Source organism: Equus caballus, chromosome 21 (genome assembly GCF_041296265.1).
Source record: "Equus caballus isolate H_3958 breed thoroughbred chromosome 21, TB-T2T, whole genome shotgun sequence".
In the NCBI taxonomy this organism is placed as follows: Eukaryota; Metazoa; Chordata; class Mammalia; order Perissodactyla; family Equidae; genus Equus; species Equus caballus.
This window is the reverse complement of record NC_091704.1, coordinates 36,632,916-36,646,651: the sequence shown is the minus strand read 5'-3', so window position 1 is coordinate 36,646,651 and position 13,736 is coordinate 36,632,916. Positions and strand designations below refer to the sequence as shown.

Here is a 13,736-nt window from a genome sequence, read left to right as displayed (position 1 = left end):
AGAAGAAATTGGGAATAGTAATGCATCTGCTTGGGCATTTCCATCTGTGAGAGGTCCTGGAAGAGAAGTATGGGCTCTGATATGGGTTATATAAAAAATGTGGTGCCGATTATGAACGATGGTTTGTAGATCATTAGAAAGGGCATATAAGGAATCAGAAAGATTTTGTTTGATAAGTGCTGTTTCAATCAAATGTGTTACTTGAACAGCATATTGGGAATCAGATAAACTATTAATAGGTTCTTGGATATTTTGCAAAGCATCAGTGATCACTTTTAACTCAGCCTGCTGAGCTGATAATCCGGGGTTATCTATCACACAGGTATATGCTCTGGTGTAACCGGCCTTATGATTACTAGATCCATCTGTAAATATAATGTTGGCACTGGACATACGAGTCAATTTAGTGATCTTTGGAGTGATCCACTGAGTCCTTTGTAAAAATTGTAACACAGGTATTTTGGGAAAATGATTATCTGTTTTTCCCACATAATCAGCAAAAACCAATTGCCATTTCACATGATTTTGAAAACACTGTGATACTTCTTTGTACGATAACATCAAACAAACAGTACCTAGGTCATTTCCAGAAAGTTGTTTAGTTCTTTCTCGTGCTCGACTTATTTCAGCAATAAGATCTAGGTATGGGGTAATGGATTTAGACATATTATTAGGTAAGAATATCCATTCTACTAAATCACTTTGCTGCATTAGGATTCCTGTTGGTGAATGGGGTGTAGGAATAACATATAATGAAGTTGGAATATGAAGGTTGACTCTACGCATTTGGGCAGTTTGAATACATCACTCAATTAGTTCCAATTCTTCAGTCACTTCTTTTGTCAAACTTCTAGGGCTATTTAAATCAGAATTTCCTCTCAGAAGAGAGAATAAATGTGACAAAGCATATGTAGGTACTCCTAATTTTGGCTTTAGCCAGTTAATGTCACCAAGCAATTTTTGTAAATCATTTACAGTAGTGATTGAGTCCCTTTGAATTTGAACCTTTTGAGGGTTGATAGTGGTTTTTTCTACTATTGTGCCTAAATAGAGATAAGGTTCAGTAAGTTGAAAATTTTCTGGGGCTATTTTTAGCCCCACATGATTCAAATGAAGCTGTAATTCTTGGAAGACACTAGACAATAAATTAGTGTCTGGGGCTGCACAAAGGATGTCATCCATATAATGAATAATATACGCTTGTAGGTACTTTGCCCTCATGGGGTCTATAGCTTTAGCAACATAATTTTGACATATAGAAGGGCTATTCAACATCCCTTGTGGTAGGACAGTCCAATGAAACATTTCGTATGGCTCAGTCAAATTGATGGAGGGCACAGAGAAAGCAAAGCACATTTGATCCTTTTCATGTAGAGGGATGGTAAAGAAACAATCTTTCAGATCTATGACTAAAATTTTCCAGTCCCTTGATATCATATTAGGACTTGGCAATCCAGGTTGTAAGGCACCCATAGGAATTATAGTAGCATTAATGGCTCTCAAATTGGTTAACATTCTCCATTTTCCTGATTTCTTTTTAATTACAAAAACAGGAGAATTCCATGGGCTAAACTTCTCCTTGATATGCCCCTTTTGTTCATTAACTAATTCTTTAAGAGCTTCCAATTTCTCCTTTTTTAAAGGCCACTGCTCCACCCATACAGGTTTGTCAGATTTCCACGCCAATGCTATAGGCGTTGGTGGGGGAAGCTTTATATGAGCAATGGCCACCATTAAAAAGGCGAGTATCCTAACCCATGCTTATTCTATTTCCCGCTTGGGGCTACAGGGTTTACTTTTCCCTGTAATTGCTTTCCTAGTCCTACACCAGGGACATATTGTTGTTTTTCCATAATTTTTTGTGACTGCTCACTATAGAATACCTGAGGAGGAATATACATTTCTGCTTTCCATTGTTCTAACAAGTTTCGCCCGCATAGATTAATGGGAAGATCAGTGACATAAGGCTGTAAGGTAGACTTTTGTCCACCTGGCCCCGTGCAATGTAATATGTTTGAACTCTGCCGCAGTCCCTGCGCTTCTCCAAGGCCAATAACTGAAACCACGGGAGGAATGGTAGGCCAACGATGAGGCCAATGTTTAGAGCTGATGATAGAGACATCTGCCCCGGTATCAATTAATCCATCAAACGCTTTTCCATTGATGTTTATTTTGCAGGTTGGTTGAGATTCCAAAATTTTTTCAGTAAGGAAAACCCCCGCGTGTCCCATACTGACAAATCCTTGTTGCCCTCTAGTTTGTTGTGAGTTTCCTATAGCAACATAGGGCAAGATTAAAAGTTGGGCAATGCAATCTCCCTTTTTTATCTGCCAGGGAATTGATGTAGACACAATAACTTTCCCTTGATAATCACTATCTATAACCCCGGTATGCACCATAACCCCTTGTGAAGTCAATCCTGACCTCCCTAAAAGTAGTCCAACTGTGACTTTAAGTAAGGGACCATATATCCCAGTGTTAATCAAAGTAGGAGTTTCAAAGTGAGAGACTATACAATTCTCACTGCTGGTTAGGTCTACATCGGCACTTCTGCTCTTGGCGGGGGATAAATCCAAGGCACAGCGTTGTAATTGTTGGTGGTGTTTTCCTGTTTCTGAACAGGGAAGGTCCCCTTGCTTGTTGGGGCTGGGAGCCCGCCCCTCAGGGAATTTCTTAATAGTGCATTCCCATTCTTATGAAATTTAGATCAGCATTGATTAGCCCAGTGATTCCCTTTCTGGCAATGAGGGCACAGCCCAGGGACTGTAGGCATATTTTTCATTTTAAGATGTGATTCACTGTCCCCTTTTGTCTTTTTCCCCTACATTCTTTCCGAGTATGGCCAGACTTTCCACAATTATAGCATCCTCCTGGGAATTTCCCCATCTGCAGTCCCGCCATAGCCTGTGCTAACATTTCTGCTTTAAATGTTTCAGTTCCCACTCCCTGACATAATTTTATATAATCGGTTAAATTACCTCTTCCTTTAAATGGACCCAATACCTTTTTACAATCAGAATAGCATTTTCATAAACAAGTAATTGTAAAATAGTGTCTCTGCCTCTCCATTAGTTATCTGTCGTTTAATAGCTTCTTGTAGTCTAGCAATAAATTCTGTGTATGGTTCTTCAGGCCCTTGAATGATCCTCTGAAATGAGACAGCGGCAGTACTTTTCCTCTCAATCTTTTCCCACGCTCTCCGGCAACAGCGTCTTAATTGTTCTATAGCTTGATCCTCCATCCTTAGCTGATTTTGTACTCCAGCCCAAGGTCCGATGCCCATCAGCTGTTCTAAAGGTTTCGGAATCTGTCTGGCCTGATTATGCGCGGCTGCTGTCTCCACGTGATCTCGCCACCACGTGCGAAATTGCAAAAATTCCCCGGGGGCTAAGACAGTCTTTGCCAAAGTTGACCAGACCGCAGGGATCAGTCTATTGCCCTCAGCAATCCCCTGAACTATTCCGACTGTGAAGGGAGAGTTAACTCCATAATTCTGAACTGCCTGTTTTAATTCTTTTAAGATTTTAAAAGGGAAAGGATCATGAATAACCTCATACATGCCATCGGGATTTTCAGGGTCAACACCAGGAGCCACTCTCTCATGAACTGTTACAGAGAATGCCATGGGAAGGGCTTCCAGATCTCCCTCCTTTACTGCTTGTCTAATCCCCATTTGTGATGGTGAAAGTGTGGGAGCCGGAGGATGCTTAGCTATGGCGCAGCCAACAAACTCCGGAATGAGTGGAGGAGGGAGCGAGACGGGAGGGAGCGGTGGAAATATATCATCAGGTTCAGATGCCGTCGGCCACATGTGCTCCTTCCTTTTAGTAGCCGTCTCTTCAGGGACTGCATATTCAGGGCTCTTTATGTGATCAGTAAAGGAGCCTCCATCTTCTCTGTCTCTCCTTTGCTCTCCTCTGGGGAGTCATGGGTTTGGAGGGGCTCTAGGACGGAACGAATTAACCACCAAGTGTTCCATTTAGTCACAGGCATCGGGAGACCCTTCTGATATTCTTTCTTTAGTTCCGTTCCCACCTTTTCCCATGACTGTAAATCTAACGTACCTAGAGTAGGAAACCAAGTACAGTGCTTCTCTATGGTTTGCAACAACTCAAACAGTTTGTTTTCACTGACCTTAGCCCCCTCTGCCTTCAGCAATTGCCTCAGTAAGCAGATGTAAGGGCGATATTGTTCTGTACTTTCAAAATTACCCATTTTCCCTGTTAAAACCCCTGGAAACACTTACCCCAACAGGAATCTTCAGAGGCCTCTATCCACACCGCTTCCAGGTTCCTCACAGATGAAGTCCCACATTTAGCTCTCAGCGATATTTCCTTTGTACCCCACGTTGGGCGCCACCTGCTGCCTAGCCGGTCTCAGCAGCACATCCCCAGAAATGTCCTTACATCTGGAAGTTCCCTAAAATGCCCTTAAAATTTATCTACCCCTCTTAGAACTTTACTAGCCCTGTACTTCTCAAATATTAATTTACCTATGAATCACCTAGGGATATTGTTCAAATGCAGATTCCTGCCAGTAGGTCTAGGGTAGGGCACAGCATTCTGCACTTGTCCAAGCTCCCATGTGATATGTTTGTTGCAGGTCCATTCACCTACTTTCAGTAAAAGGTACAGGGGGACACCTAGTAATATTGATTGATGACTCCTTTTGGTCATTGTTTAATCATCAGCTCAGTGAAGCCCTCCCTGCTCATGCTACTTAAAAGAGCAAATGTCCCGCCATGCTTGTTCTTGACACTCCCTTCTCTGTGTTGTTTTCCTCCAAAGCTCTTTTTACTGTCTGAATAATTTTATTTATTTACTTTACTTATCTAATTTTTATTTATTATGTATTTTTCCTAGAAGCATACAAGCTTCACAAGGGCATAGACGTGTCCTTCTTGTTCACAGCCCTATCCACAGTCTAGAACGTTTCTTGCCACACCATAGGTGCTCCAGCAGTAAATTTAATGAATTAAGGATCATCTAAATCATATGTAGAACTAATGGCTTAGTTTGATTGAACTTCTAAGGTAACATGTATAACCAGAAAATGGATACAAAGGAAATCAAATGGAGTGATTAAATAGCGGGAATAACAAGCAATGTGATGGAAATATTATGGATAAAAAGACAGACATTCTTCAGATGTGACCATCCCGGTGACTCCCTTGGCTGTTCAAACAATCAGCTACTACTGGGCAGTCTGTAAGACTACTTAATTATTGCAAAATAAAGCCCATATTCCTCCTACTCTTTTTTTTTAAAGATTTTATTTTTCCTTTTTCTCCCCAAGGCCCCCCAGTGCGTAGTTGTATATTCTTTGTTGTGGGTCCTTCTAGTTGTGGCATGTTGGACGCTGCCTTAGCGTGGTTTGACGGGCAGTGCCATGTCCGCGCCCAGGATTCGAACCAACGAAACACTGGGCCATCTGCAGCGGAGCACGGGAACTTAACCACTCGGCCACGGGGCCAGCTCCCTATTCCTTCTACTCTTAAGTCATTTTTAATAACTATATTCTGCATTTTAAATTTTATAAAGATGATGATGAGAAACCTGTAGGAAATAGAGTTCAATTAATTAATTCGATAATTTTTTCTTATTGCTGCCTCTTCTTACTCACTTTTATTCTTCCTAACTCCAAATATTTACTTTCTATTATAAAATATACTATCCCATAAAAATTAGAATATCTGTGCAGCAGTGTGTCTATTATATCGAGTGCAGCGTAAATTCCTGTACACATCAGCATTTAGGATGATGGTTCTTAACCCTATTGATGCCCTGTTTTTATAACTAATATTTTATAATAGCCCCATTAGTCTCCGGAAATGATAATCATGGATTGAATAAAATTTTTTTAAAGAAGGAATACATATAATGTCTTACATGCAATACAAATGAGACCTAACAACAAAAAAGGTATTTATATAAAATAATAAAAAATTTAATGTGTAAATACTAGCACACAGTTATTTCAGAAATTCTCATTTTCCCCATACAAACCCACATTCTCTAGCGATTGGTACCCACTGGACTGGAAGTCTTTACGTAAGGAATTCTGTTACTGTAAGTATGTGAGAAGACATATATCTTTGACAGTAGGTAGTTTTGTGTGAGTGTACTTAGTATTTGTGTTTAAGTTTTAGAAAATCTTGACAACTTTTCTCTCTTGAGTGTGCTGTAGCCATAGCAGGAACGCTCCATGCGTCCTGCCCTGTGCACCTAGAGATGTCCCCAAACGCTGAGCCATTCTTTGTCCACTAGGAGGTTTGCTTCTCTCTAGGTTGAAAAGCTGCCTTTTGGTTGTTTCTTGTTTCTGAATAGGCCACATTTCCAGGCCCTTCACATTCTTAGTTTAATCCATTCCCTCCTGTCTCCAAAATAGTCACATTCTTCTTGAGGTGAAGTGCCCTGGATTTATATTGATGCTACTGTCAACGTCTCATAGATCAGAGGGGAAGTAAGATTAGTCTTAAAAACACAGGCATAAAAAAGTCCTTGATGTTTTCCAAAAATTTCCCTGCTTCCCAGTGTATCCTGTGTGTCTAATATGTTGAAACTGAGTTCCTATAACCTACAGCTTCTCCCTTCGCCTTCACATTCCCATCACCATTATAAACTAACTAGTTCTGCCTCATTTTTTATTTTGTTATTTATGAAGATTATGTGACTTCCTTTGGAATGCTTATCTTTGCCTTAGGCATGCATTTTTAGCTCCATTTTAAACAAAAGCACATGATTATTTGAGCGGATGCGTCATAGCAAATAAGGAGATTATTAAATACATTGCTAAGAAGGCCCACAAAACACATTTTTGAAGAGATTGAAGAATCTATGAAAATATGCCAGAAGGAAAGTAAGAAGAGAGAATGTGGTACTAAGTGATGACAAAAAATCAGCTTCTCCATAATAAACCAAATTCTCTGTCACATAGTCTACGAGTAAATCTTCATAACTACTTCAATGTCATATTCCCTTTTGCTCTTTGGAACTAATACTGTGACACTTCTTGCTATCAAAATAAATATTTAAAGCTCTTTTCAGATTTATGTTATGTTTGATCTCTTTCAGTGTCATTTTCTCTCTTTTCATGCACAGTGCTTGAATTGCTTTTCCAGTGTATGTTGTCAGTGAAGTCTGATTCCTAGGGAATCCAAGGGCCCGTGGCCCCTGTGGATCCTAAAACAATTCCCGGTAAGGTGGGAACTCTTGAATTGTGTTTATGCATAAAAGATTAGGTTAGGAAAGCTTAAGAACTGAGATGTGATGTGTCTTTGTTTTTGGCTGGTGGTCAAGCTCCCTAATTTTTCTTGCCCTCGGATCTAAAACAAATGGATAAAGCCACTTTTGAAAGCTTCCAAAGCCATGGTCTCCTTATATAGCATGACTTCAAGTCTGTCAAATACTTCATAGTTTGGGGGGATACAGCACCTTTAGAAATGTCATAACTTTTATTGCAAGAAACTTGGCTGTTTTTGCCCTCAAATAAATATGTTTTTCAAGAAATATGTTGTATTGAGACAATAGGCCCAAATTACTTTAGGAGGGCTATCACAGACACTTAAAATTTTCTAGATACAAACTAATTCCTCAGGTAGATATAACTACTAAAGTCACTTAAAAATGTGTGCGGGAAGCTTACCATACAATACGTGTCACAACTTAGAAGAAAAAGGTATTTCCCCAACCTACGTACAGCCATCACTTTTTCTGGGACATCTTTTACTGCGCTTTTGGGAAGTAGTTAACATGATAAAATGCTTGAGCAATTTTCTGACAGACCTTCAAGAAATTAAGATCTCTCCTGGGAATATTTCCTCACTCAACTAACAGTCTGATTTATAAAGAGGTTAATAATCTTTAAACCAGTAATTTTTTCTAAAAAATGATTGTCAAACCAATTTTTTTTCTTACAAAATAGTCTCCCTAGAAGGAATCTTTGCATTGGTGTACTTTCTCTGAACTTTTTGTCAAGTTTGACCTAAAACTTTGACGTATGTTTGTGATTGATTTATCTGAGAAATTGTTTTAATAAGTTGGCTAAAGTCTCAAAACTTGCCAACATTCATAGCTTGGAACAATTAACAAAATCATGTAATAGATTTCTTCTTATGTGGTTCATGTGAAAGCTAATAATAAACTGATTTGAGAAAGACTAAACTTTGATTTCAGATACCAATTTAAGAAGTTATTACCTGAGAGTTTCAAATGAGGAGAAATTAAAAGTCAATGCCATTTATTCATAAAAATATAGAGTGTCATATGTGATTAATCATCGTTTTAAAAAGAACTATGCAAAACAAGCCCAAATCGATGGATTTGATCATTGTTCTTCTATAAGAATAAAAGTAGCTTAGGTTAGATATAAAGCTACAAAGTTATTAGACCTCTACAAGTAACTATCACAGATCTTTAGAATCTTGAGAGTTGGAACTTGGGAAGCTATACATGTCTAAAGGCTTTTGAAACGTGTCTAGAAGGACTTCTGAGGTAATTAATTTACGAGCCACACATAAAAAGAAATCATATTTTGTTTTTGATCAAAAACAGTGATCCTAAACTAAGTCATTTGCTGTATTAACAAAATAGGGCTTCAAATAAGTTTTGGCCGACTCTCAAAACAGGATTTACTATTACCAAGTAGAGATAAACCACGATTGAGGATACTCATCTCAACTTGCTACTGGTCCCAAAGGCTATTCTGAATTGGGAGGTTAAACTTACCTTGATTCATGATGGCATCTTTGGGCTACGTGTTTAGCAATTTAAGATAATTACAGTAAGGAGGACAATGATCACTTGGATCTTTCCATAGGTTCATTTACAAGCCAATACTGTTAGCATATTTTGATCCTTGGTATGGAGATATATGGAGAATGTGTGCTATATAGTGCATGCAACCCTTTATTAAATAATATTTAATATATCTCAAATTATGTACTTCGTTATGTTAGATATCAGAATATATCATACTTTGAGCAATTCAGAACTGCACCTTTTCAACAGAATTATAGTATTTTAGGTTGGTAATAGATGTGAGAGAAGAGTTAAGCAAACAACTTTATTTTTAAATCCTTAGAAACTAAGGCCTTGGACAAATATATTACAAGAAACAAATGAGAATATTTTTGGCAAACTCTCTTTTAATTTTTCAAACTTCTTTGAATTATGTTTTTTCTTCTTTTAAAAATAAATCTTTCTGGGGCTGACCAATGGCATAGTCGTTAAGCTCTTGCACTCCTCTTTGGTGGGCCAGGGTGCGCCGGTTTGGATCGCGGGTGTGGACATATGCACCGCTTATCAAGCCATGCTGTGGCAGTCGTTCCACATATAAAGTAGAAGAGGATGGGCATAAATGTTAGCTCAGGGCCAATCTTCCTCAGCAAAAAGAGGAAGATTGGTGGTGGATGTTAGCTCAGGGCTAATCTTCCTCAAAAAAAAAAATAAAAATCTTTCATTTCTGAGGACTTTCCCTCACACATTTAAGAAGAATTACAAATCTTTCAAGAAAATATCTTGCCTGTACACATCTGCATTTTCTCTGGGGAAAATTATGATGTGTCTGGTAGAACAACAACCTGTTTTGGTCTTTTTTTGTAAAATTTCTTCATTATTCAAAAAAATGTTTGAATAACTCTGAATTACTTGTAGTCAATTTTATAAATCTAATGAAACATAAAAGACTCTTTACCTTTTGAACAATTATTATATTTACTGATTTACTCAGATGTGTTCAATGGAATAAATAAATATTATCCTCTGTTCAAAATATTATTTAAATAATCATAATTTTAAAAATTAAGAGATGTTTCCCTTTGGGGATAAATGGCTGTTGATCCTACATTAAAAATGAAATAGTTCCAAAGAATATCCATGTTTGTAATCTTTTGACTGTAATACCGCCAATAAGATTTGGAGAACTCAGTCTCTTTTAACCAAAACTATTTTGTCACTCCTTTGCCTTAGTACAGGTTGTCTTACCTTCTCAAAAGGATTTGAGAAGCCCCAGCCCCTATATTCTTTGTCTTAAGCAAAGAAATTTGAATTTAAATTTCTCATTCCCATCACCCTGTTCGGCATACCTGGGACTTTCTTTAGGATTCAGCATTTCCACAAGGCTGTGTGAGATGGTAAGCACAATAGAGAAATACCCATTTCAACACATATCCTCCCAACTGATAATCTTTGCTCCGTAAAATTAAGAAGATAAAGTATAAAACTATAAAACCATTGGCCTGATTAAAAAAAAGCTCTTTAGAAAGTTTAAAACCCATATTTCCTATTCAGTTTCTGCTCTTCTTTATGTTATGATGCTGGCCAGAGGCACTGAACTGCTGATGAGCCGAACCAGCTGTGTTGAATGTCCATATTTTAAGAGCGTGTTTCCTTTGTCAGTAAAGGTTAACTCTTTCTCCAGCATTTAACACATTATTCTTTCTCTCTACATGAGGGACTTCGGAAACAAATCCAGAATCTTTTGTATAGGCCCTTTTAATATCACCCTTAAATAATTCTCAAAGAGCGACAGGGCAATTCGGGGCAAAGCTTCTATCACAGAAACCCTTCAAATCTCCTTTCGGCCCATCAAAGTCTCAATAGGAAGCAGCTTTGGGAGTAGAGGGAGGGAACCAAAGCAGGGTCATGCCAGTACAGGGTCAGATCTTGTTTTAATTTAAAATTGTGACATTTGGTTCATCATTATTACCTTAATTTTGACTTTTTAATTACTGTGTTAAAATATTATGTCTTGATTCTTGAGTTTTTGGACACTTCAAATTTTGTGTGTGAGGCAAATGCATCACTCACGTTACCCACGTCCTGGCCTTGCTCAGGGACACAGTCTCCCTCTTTGTTCAAAGCAGAGACAGAACATGTGTGAATTTTGGGAAAAGGGAGCAATGATTTCACTGAGAGAGTAGCCAAACTGAAAAGGAATCAAGTACTACACAATTACTAATATTTTCTTCTAAACAATTCTGATAAAATTATCTTTTTCTGGCAACAGATTTGTGACTATGCTATGAAAATTTTCCCTATATAGAGAAACAGATGATTTTCATACTGTAAAGCTATGAAAGAAATGATGAAGAACAGAATAACAAATAATGAAAATGTCAATTGCTCTCGGAGAAGGAAGGAATGTGGCCTTCATGCAAAACTCCAAAACGGGAGGAGGAGGAATACGGGTCCTCCTACATCCTTGATGAATTTAGGTCATTTATACTTTCTTTGCTCCCTTTTAAAAGCAGGGGTTCTCTTCATGACTGGCTTCACTGTTGGTCAGTTTATAAAATATAGATGCCATTTTTTAAAAAGGAAAGAATCAAAATTGCTTAAGAAAGTAACTGCTTTTGAGCGCCAGTAGCAGGAATACTTAACCCCAAATACAACAGCAAATCTTTTTCCATGCTATTTTCCTGGAAAAAGAATATATTAAATAAAGTTATAGAACTGAGCTAACAATTCATGGCATGCAGCCAGTCAGAGTTGCTTAAGTTTTTGACCATTCTTTTCAGAACTCAAAATAGCTACTGTTGCTCAGCATCCAATTATCATATAAGGACAACATTTCTTTCGTATTCTACAGTATAAGTAATTTTTCAAGTAGACAAAGCATGTAACAAAACTTTGCTAGGTGTAGTGCATATGAAAGAAATAACCACGCCTGGGTTTGGGGCACGTATTTCAGAAGAATAGAAGTATAAGGGAGGGGCCAACCCCATGGCCTAGGGGTTAAGTTCCTGCGCTCCACTTCGGTGGCCTGGGTTTCACTGGTTCAGATCCTGGGCACGGACATGGCACCACTCATCAAGCCATGTTGAGGTGGTGTCCCGCATGCCACAACTAGAACAACTCACAACTAAATAAAAAATATATAACTATATACTTGGGGATTTGGGGAGAAAAAGTAGGGAAAAAAAAAGTTTGGTAACGTTGTTAGCTCAGGTGCCAATCTTAAAAAAAAAAAGTATAAGGGAAAGAAATAACAGCTTAATGTTATAAATGATGAAAGTGAGGTGAATAGAGACCAAGTAGCATAGTAAAATTAACAAATATAAACACTTAAGTCGAAAAAGAAGGCATGGAGATTTTAAAAATACATCTGAAAGATAACAGAGATTGCTTGTACTATGAAGTGTAAATAATTGAGGATCTGAAATAATACACTTAAAATTCAAAAACACTTCATATTGTTTAAATCACCCAGGACCTTTAGGAATTATTCTAATGATCTGCCTGTGTAATTTGTAGTGTCCTGCAGATGTTCTGTCCATTTTAAGTTTGTAAATGGCAAAATCACCACCTTCTTTAAGTGGAGCAGCATCCCTCAGGGAATCATTCACCTGCCGAGGTCACTGAGACCTGGAGACAGGTTATTTATCTGATGAATAGAATCTACTGCCACTCCTGCCATTTATCCTTACAGTTCTCAAGAATCCTTACTCACTGTAATAAACTCTAGCTCAGGCTTTTAGGTCTGATTCAAAATACCACTTGTATCAGGAGATTCTATGACTACTCAAAACCTTCGCAAAGCCCAAGGCTATCATAAACTAAGATTGTATACGTAAATTATAGGGCAATTATTTCTCATTCCCATATCCAATAATAGCACAGAAATGTTTGTGTTTTGAAATTTTGCAATAAGCATATGCTAAGGAAATAATGAGCAACGAATTAAAAAAACCCAATGTGTACTATATAGAAGAGAGATAACACAAGAATAGCTGGAAAAATCCATGTTCGTTTTAAAGTCCTTTCTTTAGTTATAGAATATCTATAATTAATTTTATAACAACTATCAAGTATACACCCTCTTGGAAATCTTGTGATGTAAAGATAGAAGCAAATCTGTACTCATTAATGAAACAAAATGTCTGATTAGAGCATATTGATAAAATAAAATATTCATGATTTTAGTTTATTTTTTCTCGAATTTATTAATAATCTTTATATATATTTATATATGTATGGCTTTGAGCAAAGACAAAAGAAATACTCTAACTCATCCCTGATCATACAGTTGTTGTAAGAATCAACTATTCTACTATTTTCCCAGCAGCAAAGAGACCAATCTTTTCCATAATACATTTCTTTCTGTACAGATTAAAACTCCATACTTACGGATTTAACTATGTACAAAGAAAAGAGGTCACTTTTCAACAAGCGATGGACTTTTATATTACAGGAATGTGAGTCAATTTTTTTCTTAACCTAAGTATATATATTCATACACATATATGTATATAATTTACCCTGTACCACTTTATTAGTTTAACATATAAACCTTAGATTTTTTTGTCCATTCTATTACAAAGTGAATAAAAATTTTATGGTTGCACTGAAAGACCATGCGATTCAATTTTGCTTATGTTTCCCAATAGTGCTCAAAATAAAAAACCAAAAATTTATACATATAAAAATATTTCACTACCAAACCCATTAGTCCTATCAAATGTAAACCTTTAATAATTTAAAGGACCGATGCATGATCTTAATAAATTGAAGTTAATTCTCAATATTTTAATAAAATAAAGGAGTTTTGTACTGATATATAAATGGTCTTGCAGCTTTCCCATAGGTCTAGGTAGACTGAACAATCCCTTTCTTACACCATTCCTGACAAGCCATCATATGTCACCAGCATGTTAATGATAACATTACATTGACTAGCATTGTTGATTACTTCCACACAAGCTGGGATCTGTTAGAAATTAAGCATAGCAACTCATT

The 13,736-nt window shown here is 37.3% G+C and overlaps 2 protein-coding genes across 2 annotated transcripts; both read right to left on the bottom strand.

Moving 5' to 3' along the window:
- Positions 1–1,766: 1,766 nt before the first annotated feature.
- On the bottom strand, positions 1,767–2,231 carry LOC138919802 (endogenous retrovirus group K member 113 Pro protein-like). Its single transcript, XM_070246281.1, has one exon. The coding sequence runs from the start codon at positions 2,229–2,231 to the stop codon at positions 1,767–1,769; it is 465 nt and encodes a 154-aa protein (XP_070102382.1).
- Positions 2,232–3,013: 782 nt separating this feature from the next.
- On the bottom strand, positions 3,014–4,591 carry LOC138919801 (endogenous retrovirus group K member 9 Gag polyprotein-like). The gene is made up of 2 exons (XM_070246280.1): positions 4,247–4,591; positions 3,014–3,944 (listed from the first exon to the last, which is right to left on the bottom strand). The coding sequence occupies exon 2, from the start codon at positions 3,809–3,811 to the stop codon at positions 3,014–3,016; it is 798 nt and encodes a 265-aa protein (XP_070102381.1). The 5' UTR covers positions 3,812–3,944; positions 4,247–4,591.
- Positions 4,592–13,736: the final 9,145 nt, after the last annotated feature.